The sequence below is a fragment of the Numenius arquata genome, chromosome 3 (assembly GCF_964106895.1).
Source record: "Numenius arquata chromosome 3, bNumArq3.hap1.1, whole genome shotgun sequence".
NCBI lineage: Eukaryota > Metazoa > Chordata > Aves > Charadriiformes > Scolopacidae > Numenius > Numenius arquata.
The window spans coordinates 21,842,012-21,864,441 of NC_133578.1; the positions used below are offsets into that span (position 1 = coordinate 21,842,012).

At 38.4% G+C, this 22,430-nt stretch overlaps 1 protein-coding gene across 1 annotated transcript in view; it reads right to left on the bottom strand.

Moving 5' to 3' along the window:
• The window catches only part of STK39 (serine/threonine kinase 39), a 104,237-nt gene that overhangs the window by 20,753 nt on the left and 61,054 nt on the right, over window positions 1-22,430 (bottom strand). Inside the window, exons 14-16 of the mRNA XM_074145126.1 lie at window positions 21,564-21,631; window positions 2,647-2,699; window positions 673-741 (exon numbers count right to left, since the gene is read on the bottom strand). Coding sequence (XP_074001227.1) covers window positions 673-741; window positions 2,647-2,699; window positions 21,564-21,631 — 190 coding nt within the window. The remainder of the gene's footprint in view (window positions 1-672; window positions 742-2,646; window positions 2,700-21,563; window positions 21,632-22,430) is intronic.

Sequence of the window (22,430 nt, forward strand, 5' to 3'; positions counted from 1 at the left end):
CATTTATCATCTACTAGCTCCCCTGTGATTTTGGTAACTATGTATCTCATGGTCTTAGGCAACCAGAAGAAAAGGAGCTGCAGGAAATACGCACTTCCAAATTAATCATCTTTGCCAGGCACTGAAGTCCATTCAAAAAAAAATAAATTACTGAAGCACAGAACAGAAAAACAGAGAAGTATCTTTCAGCCAGAAGTATCAGCAGCTAGAAGACATTTCTTATTATCTTTTTTTTTACCATAGAAATACTATCTCTAGGTGCAATTTCCACAGATCCCAAACTCTGACTTGCTTCTACTTCCATGAACCCTAGCAGAATACTTATTAACTTCAGAGCTGCCAAAGGACACTTTGCAAAATCCAACCGAAAAATCATTTTATCATTAAACAAAAAAATTTAGTTAGCATAAAAATTATCAATCATTGAATTGTAAATAATCCTTTAGGAGACCTACATTATATCACCTTCTCAAACCACTAAAGAGTTCTGACTTCCAAAAGCAATCCTTGGACTGGTATCAAAATTGGCTTGTTGATTGAACTATGCATACATGAAAGCAAAATTAGGACGAAAAGGATTTTGTGAAAACCAGCATTAGAGAAAGCATTTTTCACATCCATTTAACACAAACTTGTCACTAGAGCATAATTGCAAACAAAAATGTAATTTACCTATAACTACATCATGGCCATCAACCAGGCCTGCAGAGAACAGCTCCTGAGAAACGCCATCTGCTGTGTCTGTCCAAAAGGTGAAATGAACAAGTATGAGAGTCCACAAAAACAACAAAAAGTATCAGTCATCCAATGCAATTTAACAAAAATATATTTTAGTTCCAAAAAACCCATGGAGGCAGGCTTGAATTCAAACTTATCTTTAATTGGGAGGAAAGAAGATAATTATCAGCCTCTATACAGCAAATCACATGAGGTGAGCATTTCATTCATTGCAAACCCCCTACAGACCTTTCCTGGCCACTAGCATTTCTCCTCTATCTCCTAACTATGTACTCCTACACAGTTTCCAAATTCAGTATCTTCACAACCACGAAAACGAACTATGTTTTGCTGTGGTTTTCACTGTTTTCTTTATCCCCTCCATTGTTCTGCCTATCTAGAGAGAGATGTGCAATATAGGCTTTCTTGTTTTTACCAGGGGGGCAAAGGAGTTACATGAACAGTCACTATTTTGAGCTTTAGGCTTGAAATAGCTTTCAAGTATCGCGACCCATGAAATTCAGAGCTTTGGATCAACTTTGTATCAATTGCTGTACCTGAGTGGGTTAATTCCCAAGTTCCTGTGACTAGCACATACTGTGCTCCTGAATAAAGACTTTAGAAAGCTTTAGAGGTAAGGAGGAGGAAAGAGCAGGAACAAGCCTAAATGCCAGCTAAGTCTCAACTGTAATATGGCCTCAACACCAAATACCTGCATGGAGCACATGCTTTCGAGTCAGTTACACATCTGACTCGAAAGCACAGGTGAAAAACACACAGGTGAGAAACCACTATAGCTAAGCTAGCTGCAATTTCTGGACAGCTCTGAAGATGAGAATCATAGCCGCCACCTGGCTGCCTCAGTGACTGACTACTAGGAACAGTCCTGGTCTACTGTATTACGTTGTGTCCTCTGTTTCTGACCAAGTAAGAACTCTCGAATGGGTTATGTAACTGCTTAGAGAGTATTTAAGTAATTCTTTTGATGACTGAATAAACCAGGGTGCTATGTGCCCAATTAAGTAAGAGATCTCTTTCGTTATTACCCATTGCCAAATCAGAGTGTATATCCATGCATGGAACTACTGCACAGGAAAAGTACTATGATTTAGAGGAAAAGAGTCACCTCTTCCAATCTGGATTAATTTTTAAGTGGAAGCTCTTTGAAGGCAATTCTAAATATAGTGAATACTGACTTCTGAGAAATATGAAATGTGTTCATAGTTCAAAGGGTTGCTATGTAACAAAGATGATACCTTCTTACTCAATATATCTGTCTCCTGTGCTTTTTATCCCATTAATCCTTGGTTTTATTAAAAAAAAAAAGTAAATTTTACAAATTCTTACAACTCATAGCACTGGAAAGACAATACAGTCCTACAAGCACGCAGTATAGCTTACAGTTTCCATGCCAGACTTTATTTCTGGTGATGATATCAAATCTAGAGATGCAACTCAACTTTCAGCTGAAGTCAGCATTTGAAAAATGGTGTGCACTTCATAACTGTTAACAGATCTTCTTTTATTACAAACGGGAAAGTAACTCGAATATTACCACCATCACCACATACACCTTTATGGCTACTATATTCTGTTTCCTACGATGTTTTCCAAATGTGAAAATGGAAATTCCAATTCTGTAAATATTGCTATGCAACATCTTATATGCCACATACATCATTTCAACAAGACATGAAATTGATAAAGTATATCGTGGATGAAGTCTTCTACTATATATACTATACGTTATGCAAACTTGCCACTAGAATTTACATACATCTGCCATTCTTGTTCAAGTGAAGTTCAATATAAATCTCTAAACAGTAGGAAACATTCCAGAGAGGTAGTTTGTATTAACTATAAGCAGTAACCAATTTCTGAAATACCTTTTTGAGCAATAAAAGCATAATTCAATTGAAGGAGCCTTACCTCTACCTGGAGTAAACTCAAACCGTATGTCATTAAGCTCTTTCCTGGAGTTCCTGAAAAACATTCAGTATATACATTAAAATGTAATGAAGAACAAAACAGAAGAACTATTCAGTTCCTATACACAAAGAATACTTATGGCATTGACAACTGCATTTTTGTTGGGTGAATTTCCTCAACTTGAAAAACGTTGCTCTCCCAAAGAACCCAGACTGAAGACTCCACTGCATTTTCATGCCAGTATTTTGGGGAAAACTAACAGAAAGATATGCTTAAGCTGAAAAGTGCTTTGGGTAACCTAAAGAATTAAATAAAGTCCTCTGATAAATATTTTCCTTTGCATGTTCAAAAGACATTCTGCCATACTGACTCTACTAGTTCAACATAGTCTGAATAGTACGTATTACCCCTTCTCAGAATCTTCAGGGTTGGAGATTCTGGGATTCTCTCATGGGTAACAAAATCTGAGATTCTCCTCCAAGGGTAACAAAATATGTACATGGACTTAAAGCTCCCTAACAGATGACATGTATACAGAGATGCTCATTGAAGAGACAAACCATCTAGTAAACGTTAAATGCTGAAAAGCAGTGTTTGATGTACAGTGTTTATAAATCTGTTTTGAAACGAGCAACTCCTTTCACTGACCACCATTGTCTCCACAGTAAGGTTCTATCTATGCATAAAATAAGCAGCGGAGCATGAAAGCCAAAGGTTTTCCACCTTCCTGTTTGCCACGAAGTGCTTTAACCAGTTCAGCGTATGACACAGTCATAAGGAACCTAACACCTATGTTAAAGAACTCCATTATAGTCGCATACTGTGCTCCAAGCCTCCATTCCTTGCACGTTTCCAGCTTCAGTTTTAGTTAATAATTTCTACTACCAGTAAAACATTAGCCTCTTTGCAAAATAGATGTCCATCTCATTTTCGGAAACGGCAAGCCGACTGAGCACAGGGATGAACTTAATTGCTGTAGCATGCTCTTTTTCCAATGAATAGCTCAATCCACTTGAAAAGCCAATAGCAACAGAATGTGTTTTGCAGTCCATTATTCTTCTCCTCAGCAAGGAAACTGTATGCAAGCTCATATTTCAGTGTACTAGGCCATGAAGTCTTGCTGTGGGAAAACTAAATCCAATAGGCAGGCATACTCAGCTGTGACTTACAGCTATTATCACTTGCTAAATACTTATAAAAATATTACAAAGTCAAAAACCAGCCACATACTGGAACACAAAAAACCAAAATGATTGGCAACACAGACAAAAGCAAGATAGCAAACCCTGAAAAATAAGCATGCTGCATGCAGTGCTTAAAATGAAAAGTACTCATTTACTGAATACACTGAATGCTTCAAAGCTGAAGAAGTTTCATGTTCCCAAAATTCTACGCTAAATAAACAATAGGAGTTTCAGATCACTAATACAAAGCTGCAGATAATGCAGCCAGCCAGGTACAGCTTTATGACGCTCATTTCCTTCTGTTGTAGAAATCTGCTGCCACTATATGCAATATTGTACTGTCTATTTTTATTCAACAGAGAATTAGTAGGAATCTTGGTTCTTTCTCCCACCCTCCCTTAGAAAAACCTGGATTTTTTTTTTTTGCTGTCAAAAAAAAAAAAAAAAAAAAATCAACATATGACCCATCTCTGAGTTCCCTTTTGACAATCCGCTTCCCTTTGCTGAAATTTATGATATCTAATAAGCTTGTTAAAAGTGCCGCTTTCCCAAAAGGGAAGTTGCAAAGATGTTTAGCATTCTTCTTAAGTAAGATATGTTTTGACTGAATGTGGAATGCAGCTCGGACTTAGATACTCATTTCCTGCACACGTTCTTGAAGAAGCAAATCCAGGGAATAAAAACTTTATCTCACACCTTTGCAGAGGTAAACCAGAAAGTTTTGCTTCTTATTAGCAGCTGTGCTGATTTGCCCCAGCCTGCATATCTTTTCCACACACAGCCCAACGCTAAAACCAGCTGAGAAGTAATTCTGTAGATTTTGTGCTCTTAGAGTTATTTATCTAGAAACTAATACATTAGGCTGTCAGATTCTATCTTTCCACAGACCTTCCATAAGTAGAACATCCACCATATAAAAAGGCACTAAGTAATTATGAACTCCCATCAAAATTAACCAGCTTCCTAACAGACTGATACAGCTATGTGAAAGACCAGCTGCTCCTGATACAGACTCTTTCCTTGAGCAGGATGCAAATGGGGTGTGTTTTACTTTGTCTCCAAACTGCAGAATGTCCCAAATAGAAAGATAATAAGTCAAATCTGTTTGTTTAAGTGAAGGTGAAAATTCAAGGAAGGTTGATATGTATTCAGCCATCCAACTCTGCTATCTGGAATTGTTACATTCTCAAACTACTGTGAACTTAGGACACTGTTGTTTTCTCTTTAATGGTACACTACTATTCAGAGAGAGAAGCAAAACAAAGGAAATTTGGCAAGATTAATTTGCTAGAAGCCTGTAAGTGCTTTTGCTTATAGTTCCATTACCTTCCAGACGTTTATTGATTTCCATAAATTATTTATTCCATTATATATTCCACCAAATAGAAGACACACTAGAGTTCTCCCCTAAAAGTGGCTCTTGCTCTTTCCCAGTCTTCAGACGCTTCCCTGGTTCTAGTTAGTGTCACTGTTACTGCACATTAGTTTGCTAGTTCCCTTGATACACTTTGGTGACAACTGTTTGGACTTGTTGATTTATTTGTAGGCAGAGTTTCCAAGCAGCATTTCATTTGTTCCACTGGAGTTCTCTTTTTACTTACATCCATTACATTCCTATCATGCAGCACCACACACAGACTTTATTTCTGCTAAATAGAAATAGGATTTGAAGAGAGGCACTTAGTATCTCTGTGATTAATAATTTTATCTTCTTCATCATTTCTTAATGGTCCCCAGTTTCTCTAATGCATTTGTGAAAAAGTTATTTCTATTTTAAAATGCAAGCTCAGACTTTTTTGCCATCTCTTGTAATACCTCTTATTTCCTTCTTGCTTGGTGCCATTACAGACTAATAGACCTTGATTATCATGGATAAAAACAGCTCATCTCTTCTAGAAAGTAGTAAATTTTAAATACTTTGTGCATTTTAGCACACTAAAGTTTATTCATTTCCTGCAGGTTGCTTCTCATTATGCTGTCACCTCAAACAGGAGGAATTCCACAAAACTGCTTTGAATAAGGGTGAGTGATACCAAAGCATGCCATGCTAAGACTTTTGGCAGCCATCTTTCTTGCAAAATAATTTCAGAATTTACAGCTTTACACTTTATGAAAACATATTTTGCAAATCTCCATTATTATTTTGTTTTTATCAGGACCACTTGATGTGCACACTAAGATTGCTAGATCTGATTTTCTAGGGAACAATGCTTCCTCCAAGAACCAGAAAAAGCACATGGGCCAACTTCATCACTTAGCCCCCTGCCTATAAACTTAGACCATCCTGTCATTAGGATACGAAACAAAGATGCTCTGTTTTGAAGGAAATTATTTGCAGAACAATACTGGTATTTACAAAAATCAGGGTTAGAGAATAAACAAATTATGCAGCTGTTCAGATTGACACGGTTCTACTGAAAAAATCCTAAATCATGAAAGAGATTTCAGGCATTCACATTTAAAGAAAAAGCCTTTCAAATAATTACCTAACAATAGTGTAATTCCTGCTATAGTCAATTAACTATGTTCCACACTCTTGATAAAAGACCTATATTGTTAAAATAGGAAATCATGTTTGTGCAACGATGCAACTGTAAATTGGAGACATTAAATGTCATTATTTCTTTTGTCCTTAAATGCAGAATGTCTATCATGTAAGTAAGATTCAAGACAATTAGATGTCTTGGAATTAAATTTCAGGTCTAAATCATGCTAGGATAGTTTGAATATACATCAAGCAGCAGATTTTAATTTTTTACTACTACTTTTCTTTTTTCCCCAAATTTATCCACCACTTCTTATGCAGAGTTATCTGAACCATCAGCTTCTATTCCGCCAAGCTTCAGCATCTTCCACATAGCCCGCAGGGAGAGTCTGTATTCCTGAATGAGATGCATCTTACCATACCTAAGTAACAGTATATTCTTCCTTCCCAAAATAAGAAAAAAAAATCTCAAATATGGCAAGCCAGAAGAAGGGTGTGTGCATGTGTGTAAGAACACACAGGTTTTATCTCTGCACCACTTGCTGAATTTTCAGACTTTAGCTACTCAATCATCACACATGGTTTATAAAGACCGATACACAGAGCTGAGTGCCCAAGAATGCAGGTGATAACAGAATGGTAATCAACAAAACTGACTTGTGAAACAGTAAAGAGAACACGTGCATCGCATGGAAACTTCATCACTTATGGCTTTTGATTAGTTACAGCAGAAGCAAGATGCCCTGATTTTTTTCATTCTCTTATTTCAGATGAAGTCAGAAACCATAAATTACAAACACTCCCCCATCATCACCTGTCCCATCACTATGTCATGTAGACAGCGAGCACTGGCTAGACTATACTACAGGCGCTATAGATATCCATGCTTTCAATCATTGGTCACTTCCATTGGCATTTCACAAATACATCCCTTTCCATGAAATTTTATTTATTTTCTTAATCAAGTGCTACTTTTTAATGCAACTGTTTAATCATCCTTTCCCATCCCTGCAATGGAAAAAACCATCCAGAATCTTAGTTCCCATCATCCCCATTCTTGTCCACTTGCATACATGATCTTAATCTACCTAAACACTAACATTATCCATCTTGGATGCTAACAATTCTTTTCAATAGTATAAGATTTTTCTTTATTATGGTTATCCAGTCCTAACAAGGCATAGGAATTTTCCCTCCTATTTCTATGGACTGATGAGTGGAATTAGCAAAAGATAGAGCTTTCCTGGAGCAATGAGTTCACTCTTATTAGCCCATTTTCTCACCGCTAAATGTATTTTAACAGATGCTGCGGCTCTGGTCTAGGGCACATTCTACCTTCTCTTCACTTATTTTTCCATATTTCTGCATGATTAAAATAAATATATATATATATATGAAAGAAGACATAGACAGCAATAGATCTATGTATCTTTTATCTATATAGATAGAAGGAAGATGTATTTATATATATGTATCTTCCTTCTTTCATTCTCTTTTTACTGAGCTCCAGTTGAACATAGGACGTTGCCACTCAAGAAGTGAAAACATTTCAAAAAAACAAAACAAAACCAACAAAAAAAAAACAAAATCAAAAAACCTCCAAACCAAACCAAAACACTTCCCCCCTCTCCCCTCCAACAAAACAAAACCAAACCAACCCAAAAGCTATGCTTTATGGTATAGTCAACAAAATACAAGCTCCGACCAGGCAAGGGTCCTTGGTTTGCCCATGTGGGGAGGTAGTTAAGAGGCCAGACCATCTGCACCATTTGTAAACAACAGGTCGCCTGGTAAAAGGGGCACCTGCAATTTCAGGGCCTGACGAGCACCAAGGAGGGCCATGGTCCAATTAACCAAATTGTAAGCAAGACAGCATTCTCAGAAGAGAGAGATATTTATTCCTTCCATCCACTTTTCAGATCATGACTGGTTATAACTCAGCACCAGAACTGATCTACAGGTTAAAAAAAGTGCATCAAGCGTGTGCTTCCTAGAATGTCAGTGGCTAGTTTTGTCAAACCCTAACAAGCCTGGGTAGCAGAAGAGACTACAGCAGAATATGTATTATTCTCTGGAACCAGAAATAAATTAGTCTTCAATTAAAACTTTAAAACTTTATTATGAATGCCACCATAATACACGGTGCCACATAGCACCGTTCACCAACCAGCCCTTCCTCTCCCCATATTCCTACAAGCCCTCTTCCCACCAGAACAGAATTTCCCCCACCATCAGGGACTAGTGACACCAGACAAGTCTAAAAGTCAGTGTGCTTTAACAAAAAACATACACTGGAAATAAACATCACACTTATCACACTTTTGCAAAATTTAGGTCTCACAGATGCTCCTCCCCTCCAAAATTTGAACTGCATTGAAACTACCACAGAAAAAAAAACTAAGTTAGAATGGAAAAAACAAGACAGCATAGCTTAAGAAACGAGGGCGAGCAGTATGGTATTTGCACTGCATCACTGCAGTTGCTGGTGTAATTAAAACCACAGAAGCATTTAAATGACTTGCTCATTTAGACTGCAGAGAAAGCAGAGGTTCACATCAAAATGGAGTGGACTAATCAGAGTGATAGGTAGGTTGTACATCCTAGAGCTGTACTCATCCAACTTCCATTCTACATCTCTGGGGCAAGATCTTTGTGTGCACACTGCAAGAAATATAATTAAGGGAAAACCACAGAACACTAGGGTGGTTGTGTTGGGTTTTTTTAAAAGAAATTTTGCTTGCTTTTTTTTTTTCCCTTGCTATTCAAATGCTGGAAGGACAAATGTTATTTGGCCATATCAAATGTTATTCAAATTCAAAAGGTCATTTTCCTTCTCACAATAACTTGTTACCCATTTCTCACTTTCACGTGCTAAGGCTTAACACACAAGTTAAACATGGCTCCCTTTGTAATCTGGCTTTTATAGCATTAGTTTACTCCACAGGTGTCATATTTTTCAGTCAATGCTCTGTATTACACATGGAGAAAACTGGTCACAATAGCACTGAAAGAGATGGAGACAGCACCACTCCATGAAAACAACTGAGTTTACTTTCTCAGTGGGCAATAATCAGTAAATTATTGTCCACTGAGAAAGTAAACTCACGGCTGTTGCCCACTCCAATGATTTACTGAATACTGCCTCCCCTTTTTTTTTTCCCCTTCTGAAGTCATGGTACCTTGCACGCAGAAGAACCCAAGCAGTAATAAGAAGATGCCTGTTTATTAAAGTAATTTTATGAAACAGAACTTTAAAGCTCCTTTTGGATCACTTAAACACAACAGAAGAGCGCAATTACTGTAAAGAACCATTAGTCTCCTGAGGATTCACCACATGTTTATGTAAATCCTTTTCTCTCTAACACTTCCATCCTCAGTTGTCATTTACCAATCAATATCCAGCCTCCTCCATTACACACTTCCATACTATCAAGAGCAGATCATGTCTGCTCAACATTGTGGAGAGAGATGGTTCTTCTCAATTTATTTTTAACTTCAGGTCAATTCCAGATTAAATGGAAGGGCATTTTTGGCTAACTTTTGGTAGGAGCAAAACAGACGTTTGAAATCTGCCCTGCTTCCAGATTGCCACCAAATAGAATGGGACTAAAATCCCCCTGTATTAGTACCATATAGTCCTGAAATATACAGTTCTTTGAAGTCCATAAGAACTTTACCATTTACTTCAGTCGTTCTGAAAAAACTCCATGGGTTTACAACTTATCGGCCTCCATATCATTACTGGAAGAAGGAAATGTTTTTAACATATGAAGGGAAGTGATGGTGCCTCTGTACTCGGCCCTGGTGAGGCCTCACCTCGAGTACTGTGTTCAGCTCTGGGCCCCTCACTACAGGAAGGACATTGAGCTGCTGGAGCGTGTCCAGAGGAGAGCCACCAAGCTGGTGAGGGGTCTAGAGAACAAGTCATATCAGGAGACACTGAGGGAACTGGGCATGTTTAGTTTGGAGAAGAGGAGGCTGAGGGGAGACCTCATTGCCCTCTACAACTACCTGAAAGGAGGTTGTAGAGAGGTGGCTGTTGGCCTCTTCTCCCAAGCGAATAGTGACAGGACCAGAGGAAATGGTCTGAAGTTGCGGCAGGGGAGGTTTAGATTAGATATTAGGAAGAATTACTTTACTGAGAGAGTGGTCAGGCACTGGAACAGCCTGCCCAGGGAGGTGGTGGAGTCGCCATCCCTGGAGGTGTTTAAGAAACATGTAGACATGGCAATTCAGGGCATGCTCTAGTGCCCGAGATTGTTGGTTTGTGTCTGTTTGTGGGATTTTTTGGTGTGTGGATTTTGGTTTTGTTTGTTTGAGTTTTTTTGATTTGGGTTTTTTTGGTTTTTTTTGTGGTTGGACTCGATCTCAAAGGTCCCTTCCAACCATGAAGATTCTATGATTCTATGGTGGTTCAAGATCAAGTTATAGGACTCAAAAGTTAAATATACAAAACACTGTCACTACCATTTAATTTTTACACATTCTTTGGTAAAAAGCAGATCCCTGAAATGATGCAGGAATCACTTGTTAATCACTATACTTCAAGAGGTAGCAGTAATACTAATGGCAAAACACAGCCAAATGATGCTTTCAAGGCTGAAAAACAGCCAGTGTCACAATGAAACACTGTCATTTGGCTTTTAAGCTGTTGGAATGAGACAGCAGTTACCTGTTAAAGATCTACTATCTGTATGCCACCTACCATACAAAAAAGGGAAGTCTACCTTACAGAAAGCAGCCAAGTGAATTGTTACAGCCACAATTGGATCAGCTGTCTGCAGCTCCAGGGTAGCCCGCAGCTCCTCCAGCAGCAAGGGACTTTACAACAGTTCTACCCACAGCTGACCAGATCCAAGTTGTTTAAGACTTAACAGAAAAAAAATGCTTCCAATCTAGTAAAAAATGGATGAGATATAACAGTAAAACTAAGAAAATGCACAAGTTGCGTGATAGAAGAAACACAAGAAAACTAGCTGATAATGGAAGTACCACCAGGCAAGTCTGCAAAACTGTGTTTATCATTTTAGAAGTGACATATGAACATTAAGCCATTCTCTCCATCCACCGGTTTACAGCGCCAAGTCATCATTCCTTGACATAATGGTGTTAGAACTAGAGACATTTTAGATATATCTACACCTAAACATGCTTTTAAATGGGGTCTTCTCTCTTTCACCAGCTACTGATGCTAGAAGCCAAATCAAAAGAATGTTACCAGCACTTCAATTTTTTTTCTTGTTACATTCATTCCCAGCTAATTCAAACATCAAACTCTGGAACAAACAATATTTTTTTAACCTCAATTCTCAGTGACCCATTTCTCTGCATAGGCAGTGAAAAGCAGTATTCACTTGCATTATCTTTTTGGAGGGTCACACTTCCTACTTGCTCTCATATATCGGCAGGTGGAAATAACTTAGACAAAGAGCTCAGTTTTGTTGCTGCAGAGAAGGCCATATTAATAATCAGTTTTCCCTAAAATTATTCCTGAATCAGCACAAAAGATTTTTAAAAAGCAGTGGTAAAGATTTAACTTGTGAAAAGCACCAGTATTTTTAACAAGTACTTGAAATACAATGAAGGGTAGTATGCAGCTATACTGAGAATTTATTAATGTGGTAAAATCTCAATACTTGGTCAAAACCAGAAGTGATCTAAAACTGACTCATTCCTGGAAAGAACTGGAGATAAGGAGAGATGACATCGATACCGTTAAAGTAATCAGTGGGAGCATTTCAATAACAGAGAGGACAACTGCCATGCACATAGTCTGATCACTTTGTTAAACGTTACAGCACACAGTGGTTATAGTTGCCTTTCTCGGATTTGCCAATAGCTTAAATTACCCCCTCCAAGCATATCTCTGAAAGATCTTTGTATTTCTTGATACCAAAAATTACTGATCAGCGCACAGTTTAAAGAAGTCAAATCTGTAATAGCTGCATGACTGAAACAATGCACCATGTGCCTGACTGATGAGAGATACCAGAGCAACTAACAGATTAAACATACAAATGCCTACTTTGTATGCTTCTGCATGCCTGGTGCACAAGAAGAGAGATTATAACCTGTTAATCCAGTGACAAATTCTCCAAGTACAGCATTGTAAAATGGCCAAAATGCTTAAAACAAAATTTCAGTTCTTTAAATCAGAAATTGTGAAGGGCAGATCGTTGCCAGGAGGGTCTGGGTACTTCAGAATAGAGCTCTAGAAAAGTGAAATTATAAAATCAAGACAAAAGACTTGCAACAAGTTTTACAGAAATACACGTTTTTTAATAGAGATGTGTAAGTCCCCATATGCACAAAACAGTCTCAGAGGGAAGGCTCAGAGAAACCTTTTGCCTTATCCAAAGCAAAGGATGTTTTAAATAAATGGAATTAAAAACTCCCTGGATGTGTGCATCATTTCTATACCACTGGCTCTGAGTTTTTCACTCCTGATGATCTATCAATACATTACCATCACAACCAAAGGAGACTCGCAGGTAAACCAGAAAGACATCTGATCCACCAGAAAGTCATGACAATCTGCATATCATCCCTCTAAAACTCATAGATCTTGATGAGCTTATTAAGAAGAGTGAGAAGCATGGCAAAAAGTCTAAGCTTTGCTTTAAAAATCTTCAAAGGTTTAATCTAGTTTTCCTGCCATAAGCCAAAGTTTTGACAAAAGTAGCTTTACAATAAATAGGCTTCACCATCAAAGCCTGCACATATGTTAAGTTCTTGTCCCACCTGTGTCCCAGTGCACCTCTTGTGGCCGTTTACTGGCGTCACTCCAGCAGCAGCGACAATTGCTTTGAAACAGGATCAATGAAGTGAGTTCAGTTAAAATTCTGCCTTCCCCTCAAAAATATCAGAAGTCACAAACCAACCAACCAGCACCTGACTGCTTTATAGTGATCCAACACAGTCCCAGAAACATCCACACCAGTGCAAAGTGGAAAAATAGAGCACCACAACACTAAGTGGGAACAAGCAGCCAGAACAGACAAAATTATTTAAAATGGTTTCAACCCCACCACATTCAAATGGATGAAACAGTGTGGCCTCTCAAGGTAAATGCTATTACTTTAAAACCACTAGAAAAATATCTAATTGGAACTAAATTTTGTATTATCAAATGTGAACCATATTACAGTTGACCATTAACATACATGCCATTAATAATACAAATAAAATTACTTTTAACACTGAGGTCAACTCAAGTTTTAAACTATTTCCTTTAACATAAACGAGATTGGGGATAGGTGCTTGGGTTTCTTTGTCATTTTTTTGTCCCCCTTCTTTTTTTCTCTCTTTTGTAGATGCTACAATAAAAAGTCATAATGGAATAAAATTACTCTAGTGATTTTAAAATTTCAGTATCAGCAACATCTCCAAATGCAATTGCCTGCTTAATTTACAGCCACAGCTACGCAGGTTAAATGCCTAATTCCTTGCCATCTAAACATTTAGACGTTCAAATATTCTTGATAACCTAAATTTAATGAGCAGAAACAATATATTGATTCCTTGGCTCAATAATTATCAACATTAGATACAAAAGTTTTGATAAACAAATATACCAGTTCTCTATTAAATAAGTGATGGTGTGGCAATTGCATCCAGGATTATTTAGGTAATAATTAAAATAAATTTTTAAATGTTCAATTTATTTTCAATAAAAATACAGCAAGGCATAAAAACATCCTTAAATAGTGAAAAAGAAATGCATAATTTACCATTTTAAAAGAGCAAGCTTTGAAGGAAATAATAGAGGTACAAAAGGAAAACAGGATTAGAATCAATAGCTTAATCATGGGTTCCTCCTTACTGATTTCAGTCATGATTTAATCATGATTAAACAGGTTATTTAAATCAAATCTCCATGCTGTGAAAATAAAATTCAGTTTGGTAACCATGTCCCCACACCTCCTCAATTCCCAGGGCAAAGCCTTAGAAGTGATGGCAAAATAAAATATAGCACAGTGCTCAATACTGTAATCACAGGTACATTTATTTCAAGAATTCTGCAAATGATTTTGTTTATGATGTTCGTTACTGGATCAATTCCCAGCTTATGGAGAAGTCCTGTTACTTTCCAGTTGTAAATCTACCCCTCAGCTGGAAGTTTGTAGATTTTATCATTAAATACACTGGACAATAGAAGCCATTCTAAATAGCAAAAGTTATGAGAAATAACTGCCCTTGGTGAAGTATACACATCATCCCCACTTCTCAAAAAATAAGACTGGAACAATAGAAGTTTTTTAAGAAAAAAAAAAAAAGAAAAAGAAGAAAAAAAAGAGAATCGAGAGCAAGAGAATCAAGAGCTCTGGGTTATGGTACTGAGCCAATTATCAAGCTCATTCTGCCTCTAGCCTGTTCTGATTTTGGGGTTTGCCTGTTTAAGGGGTTTGTTTCTCCTAAAAAACTAAGCCTCAAACTTAAATATTAACAGCACTAGAGTAGGTCTACTGGGTACCTCCAGCCAAGTACACTTTTTCTATAACTTTACATGTAATGAATTTTGTAAGAAAGAAGTCAAGAAAACAGCCCTACAGGAAAGCAGGAAAACTAGCCCTTGAGCTTCAGCTCAGACTAGTGGGTGATACCTCACTGTCTATGTTCTGGCACACAGAGGAAATCACATTTCGCTTAAGTTCTAACAACTCTCCTGCTGTAGCATGGCATAGACAACTGCCTGCTGCTGCCAGCTACTCCTCGGACTTGTCATTCTGATTTGTATCTGTCTGTCCAGCTCCCCAGAAGACAGATTCCTCAGAAAGGATCAAACGACACAGTTTCCAGCTGTATTAGCTGAAGAAATGTTTTTTGTAAGAAATACAGACACGCACAAACTTTTAGCTGTAAATAGCGCAGTGACATTACATACAATTCTGCCATAGCATTTTCTCTACATGCTATTTTCAATAAGATATGCAATAATGTAGTAGAAGCATCCCATTTGCCAGTGCATCAAGTAAAAATTTTCCATTTGCCCCTTTTGTTCTTCCACAGCCTTAATTCATCTAGTGCGCAGGAACTGTATTAAATTAGGTCCTGGGACATTCCAAATTACTGTCAGTAAATTATCTTCCTGTCATAGGAGCTAATTTAACCATCTTAGATTGCTTCAGATAATTTGCAATTCTTAACTATTAACCATTAACAAGTCTCCTAATTTAACATGAAATGTCTCTGTTATTAATCTAAATAGTCAAACTCTCTGACAGTGACCTTCTCAAATCTGTAACTATAACAACTTGGTGGCTAGACTGGAAATTTCAAATCAAGGGTGGTAATTCCTCCCCACCTCCTTTCCCTGGTAGTATGAACAGTCCTGTCGGAGGACTCAATCACAGATAATTGCCTTAAACCTCTGTTTGCAGAGCTCCTGCGAGGGTCCTCTGCCAAGACACACGGTGTGCACTGCCTCACAGGAGAAAATCTGGAATATAGATTTCATTCCTCCCCACTCTCAAATTCCTCTTCCACTGTTGAGGCTGAGGACACAGAAGCATCAGTATATTTCAACACGATTGCTCAGTCAGACTGGGTAACAGCCACATGCCATGGCAACAGAGAACCAGCATTTTCAATTCATTGCAAAATTCAAGCACAGACTCTTAATTAAACTTGAGCTTTAAAATACTAATGGTCTGTACTAAGTACTTAATACTAGAGCCTTTCAAAAGCTTTGCATGGATTTACCTAAAATGCACTGCTGCTAATTTCACTTCTGGGGCAAAATACTCCAAGACACACCAGTGGAAAAGATAGAAAATAAATTGGAAATTGCCATCTCCAACTGAAGAAGCAACTCTGACAGCAGGCATACTTTTACAAGTTAGACTCACTGAGAAAACTACTAAAACAAAAAGATATTAAATACAAGTTAAGGACAGAAAAATCAGATACTCAAGTTGGAAACAGTCCAGGCTAACCGAGTTAAATACCAGCACTTGCATAAAGACCGCCTTGGGATTCTTTAAAGATTATTTCAGAATGTGAGTTGTCCTTCTCATCCACAACAAGGAATTTACACTAAACAGAGTCTGATGTTAATTTGGCGTTCCCTACTCAATTACTGAATGAGTTCAACCCTGCTCTGCTTGGGAAAAATAACAGAACCTGACGACCCAGTGAAAGAATTACTGAAACACATTGATTCTTCTGCCAGAATTCCTCCTTTGGGAAGGTAATTTTTAATTTTTATGGGTACTGTGAACCTTTTTTGGAACACAATAGTAGGAAAAAAATGCAAACTATCATCTAAAATTTGATGGGTTTTGGTGTAGCACAGCCTCATTATAAAAGAGGAAAAAACCCGAGCCAGAGGAACACTTACTTCCCCACACACCCAGTCCTTGCTCCTGTTAAAGGTTGCCCATCTTCCTAGGCTTTTCTCTGTCCCAAATCTCCAGACACTACTACTCTTCAAACCTTTTGGCCCACACTCCCAAGCCTCATATTAAGTTATTTCTACCCATCAGGCTCTAAATGCCAAATGTATCCCAAGCTGCATCAAAAGCAGTGTGACCAGCAGGTTGAGGGAGGTGATTCTGCCCATCTGTTCCATTCTCCTGGGACCCCACCTGGAGTACCACATCCAGTTCCGGAGCCCACAGCACAGGAACGGCATAGACCTGTTGGAGCAGGTCCAGAAGAGGGCCACAAAAATCATCAGAGGGCTGGAGCACCTCTCCTACGAAGACAGGCTGAGAGAGCTGGGGTTGTTCAGCCTGGAAAAAAGAAGGCTCTGGGGAGACCTTATAACAGCCTTCCAGTACTTAAAGGGGGCTTAGAAGAAAGACAGGGACAAACTTTTTAGCAGGCCCTGTTGTGAAAGGACAAGAGGTAATGGTTTTAAATTAAAAGAGGGTATATTTAGACTAGATATAAGGAATACATTTTTTACAATGAGGATGGTGAAACACTGGAACCGGTTGCCCAGAGAGGTGGTAGATCCATCCCTGGAAACGTTAAGGGTCAGGTTGGACGGGGCTCTGAGCAGCCGGATCTAGTTGAAAATGTCCCTGCTCACTGCAGAGGGGGTTGGACTAGATGACCTTTAAAGGTCCCATTCAACCCAAACTATTCTATGATTTTAAGTATTTGCAGCAACTTTCATGACAAACTCTCTGCAACCAAAGTAGTTCCCCAGCCAAAGACTCAGCAGTACCGCAAGTGCCATCAGAGTTTTCTCTCCACCACCCCTCTTGCCTGAGGGCTCCGGGCAAGTGCCTTCTCCCCTCAGGTCCTATCCCAGCCAGCCTCCATCACACAGACAGGGCTCATTCCCTTCTGAGATGCTCACCTTTTGCTGTCACCTTACCCTATGGCCCCTCTCTGGGGAAGTAAAAGGAAAGCAATGAAGAGATGAGACCTTCCTGAGCCTTCTCTTGATGTGTTTACTTCCCTTCCCCTCTCATCCTCCCCATGAGTCAATTCATTTCTTTTGTATTTTGCCGGTATTTACATTTTTACCCACATCAGTACTGAATCTTTTTTTTAAACAGTAATTCTCAGCATCTAAAACCAGTGTGTTCTGAACACAAACTACTGCACTTTATATAATTTGATTGCCTCAAGTGAATTATTTTAAAAGAAAAAGCTTCCAACATTTTAGATAATATACTGAGCTTTGAGTCTTCATTTCTGGCATCTAATGTTCACAATGTTTATCTGAATATCAAGCCATACTTTAAAAGCTATATAATAGTAGTAGATGAAGCATCAGAGGAAATTGTTTCTATCCTCATACTGTAGCTAACTTGCTCCATAATAATATGGTTCACAACTTATGGTTCATTTTAACAAATCCCATAAAAATCCTCTGATGTGCTCAAGTCTCCATCAGCTATATGACTTAATGATCAATTCATCAAAAGACATCAATGGAATAGTTTAAAATCTGCTGTGGAGGTGGATAAATGCAGAAACCCCTTTGAGGATATTAGCTGTTTACTACCTTACAATCCCAAGGGAATGATACACGACAGAAAGCAAGAAATCTGCACCACTTTTATTCACTACAAATGGAAAAACTAGCAGTATTTTTACTTTTAGATGCTCAATAAATGTTTTCTCAGCAAGTTAATTACAACAAAACAGCAGTTAGGGGCTCTTTCTTTCTCCTGCCCTAAATGTAAGCTCATTCACCCTACAAAGCTCCCAGCGTAAGGACAGTTGGATACGTCTGGAATGCAGAAGGTGGCTTCCTTTGTAACCCAGGACTGGCCACGAGTGACTGAGCGCCTTCAGGTTTACATTCTATGATACAGGATGTAATTTATTTTTCAGACTTTCATGAAGGAACCCCCATTCAACTGCCCTTCTTCTAACAAAACAGGAAAAACAGCTGAATTAGTGCAAAACAGATTACAGCAACAGTTAAAGCACTAACACTTTAATATTCTGAACGCTACTGTCTTTCCAAAACAGCATCTCTGTCATTTGTCACTTATATCACCTGCTGTGGTACAAGCTTGTCAATACACCATTGGAAAGCCAGCTCAAACCTACTCTGGCTTTGTTTAGCAGAGTGGTAAGGTCCAAGCATCAAGACTCCCTGGGGCTGGGGAGGGAGACTCCTAATCCAATGCCCATAAAGCAGCACTGTACTGTTACCATAGTCACTATTTCTCCAGTTCTGTGTTTTCTGAATTTGCATGCTGCAGCTAGGCCTAGACCCAAAAGGTGCAGAACACTCTACTCTCCGGTACAACCACTCACTGCCAGACCAGGGCCAGTATTAATGTGCCTACAGTAAGGTCAAAGATGAAAAGCTTTTAACAGAATATACTGACAGATACTTGACACTGACTGGAGAATGAACTGAGATAACTCCCCACAGGTAATCCGATAATGGAAAAAACATAAGTATTTTGTTAAAAGTTAACAAATAATCATCAGCTCCTTTCCCCAAATAAGGCTTCTGTTAACTTACTGAAGAACAAGACACTCGAATATAATTCTTGACAAGTATCTTGCAGACTGCACAGCCCTGCCATGCCCACAGCAGCCTCACATGTTCGCCTCCTGTGGTCAACAGTGGAGGGGAAGCACAACTGTTCAAATGCCATCAGAGTACGTTGTGTTTAGCAAGGTATCATAGCAGCCAGCCAGCAGCTGCCCTGAATTTCTGTGAAGGTTCCATAAACAAATAGCTTTTGCCTTTACAGTCACAAATATAAAGAAATGCTTAAGCATTAACTCTGAATCTACACCACTGGGCAGAGGTATGGGGAGCTTGTAGCCCTCGTTCCGAGACAGACACTTCACAAAGTCCCAACTAAAGGAAAAGGGTGCTGCTTGGTATACCCCGCACTCCTATATTCCACACGCACGATGATTATGTGCTAGCTCTGACCCTACTCACATGCTCAGGTTCCCATCAGAGGAAACCCAGACACAGAGTGCGAAGATGTGCAACTCAGCCCACCTCCTACCACTGAGGCAGGGCACAGCCAGAGCTTGCACGAGGCCAGGGGTTTGCACCGTGGAGCATTCTTCCCTTGAATGTAGGTCAGTTTAAATTAACAAAATTCATTCTGCGAAACTATGCATCGATTTTTGTTTTTTTCCAAGACACTGCCAACAGTGCTCCCAGGCCCCGGAGTGTATCTGCTGTTCAAGACTATCTTGTTTTGTTTAAAGGAAAACTTTCTGGTTCCTAAAATTGAAATTATTGTTTCTTTCCTCTCTATCAGTAACCATCTAAACCTTCATAATTGTAACACATTAATCTAATTACTACAGACTTGCTTTTAGTGAGGCGAGAGGGAGAGAACTTTTTTCACCCATCAATTAAGAGGATTCTTAACAAGAACAGAAGTTCATCGTGCAAATAGGAGTTTGGAAACTCAAGTCTCCTAGGGTCAATCTTCCTTCACTTCTGTTTTAAGAGCTGCAGAAAACTGAAAGCATAATCCCTGACATTTCACTGTACTTGCAGGACTAAAATGTTTGCCCTGTGGATATACCAACACTGCAAGCAACTGGGTAGAAGCTAATCACTCTATAGGTTTCATCGTAATTTAAAAATACCCAGAGCAGCTCACCAGAACATCCACAAAGCCGTATAAATTCGTCTGTTTTGTAAATGGTTTCATCTACCTGTCTGTCAGCAGAGAGATGAAAAAGAATATTGATAGCATAACTGGGCAGTTATGTAAATTGGACAACTAAACCGATTCCAAATAATCTCTAAGTCTTTTCTCTCCCCACAATAAAATTTATTACTCCTCCCTTCAGTAAACAACCTTTGGCAGCCATGCAATTTTTTGCAGCTGTCACTAGAAAAGTAGTCAAAGAAAATGGAAGATAATAGATTTTGGAACTTGGTACTCATTCTGTGTAGATTTTTTTTCTGATTACTACCAGTTTTTGATGTTACTGTTTTAAAGCTACTTGTTATGCATAAATCTGCTATTTGTGTCTAACACACTGGTTGTAATTTTGTAAATATTTCTCTATTTGACTTTTTATCTTTTTGTCAGCATAAAAAGCCCTTAACATTTAACTTTCCCACATAGCAATAATTAAGAGTTTACAACCTCTCATAGACATCATGTCAATACAAACTGGATGTAAACAAGTTTTACAGTGAGTGGCAGTAAGTTTTTTAACTAAGTTAACCATTTAAGGAAAATGGTTGTAAATATATAAAAAGTTATCAAAGCTTCCCATGAAAAAATACTTTTATCCATGAACTAGACTGCATAATTAAACAATTCAAATCTTAGTTATACACTGATTTTAATTAAAGGTAATCTGACTTATTTTAGCTTTGTATAAATTTAAGTCAGACAACATATTTGTATCCATTCTCTAAAATCTCTGTGACTTCTCCACAGTGGCTGATCAAACTTGCCAGTGAAAAACGTTTTGAGTAGGCAACTTGTAATACAGCTATGGTTTATTTCTGTCAGAGGCTGACTGCTGAAGTGTGAAAGAAACTCATTAAAAATCTCTCACTGTGATCCTGCATTGCAAGGAAAAAAAGAAAGAAAATACTTAATGAAGGGTACACTTAGCCTGAAGCCACATTCATATTCTGCTTTTCATTTTACACTACTTCAGTAAGCAATTAAAAGACAGCAATTAGTCACAGAAACACTATTCATACTGGTCATACCGAGAGATTAAAGAGGTTAACACTTATTTTATGTTAATATTATGGAAGTAATGATGGAGATCAAGAATAATACAGCAAACTAAAAGGAATGCTAAAAAAAAATAGAAGAATCTCTTACCTTAATCTTAAGACAAGATTCACGGCACATGGAACTTCACTATATTCGTCGCTAACAGCAGGCTGAGACTATTAAAGAAAAAAGTAAAAAGTCTTATAATGAATGCCAATGGAAAAAAAAAAATATCCCGAAATACTTGCCATGCTAACAGTTTGAAGTTAGCACAGAATATTTTACACATTCTCTAACTCTCAAAAACCTTTTAAACACTTTCAGTAAGACAGTCTAAAATATAGCTGATACCAGTAAAACTGCCATATTTCAATTACAGAGATACAAATGATAAGGCCTGCATAAAGCACTGAGTGTAATAGCTTTTAATCCACCTTGCATCAAAGCTCCAATAACCTATTAAATAGTATGCACACAGTGAGAATACCAAGCTACTACTCACATTATTTTTGTGTAACAGCTTTGGTTGTTACAGAAGTCTTGCGTTTACCCATCTGCAAAGAACTAGTAGCATGTCAAAGCTGGCATCACAGCTCGCAGAGTGTCTTTCACAGAGAAAAATCAGGAATACGGATATCTTTCACACTATCGCTCCTTCCTCACACTATGAAACCCTCCCCAGCCCTCAACTAACATTTATATGAAGTCTCAAGCAAAAGTATATCCTACATACAGAGTATCTCAGGGTCACAGAATCATGGAATCACGGAATTGTCAGAGTTGGAAAGGACGTCTAGAGAACGTCTAGTCCAACTCCCCTGCTGAAGCAGGATTGCCTAGAGCACGTTACTCAGGACTGCATCCAGGCAGGTCTTGAAAATCTCCGGAGAAGGGGACTCCACGACCTCCCTGGGCAGCCTGTTCCAGGGCTTTGTCACCCTCACCGGAAAGAAGTTTTTCCTCATATTTGAATGG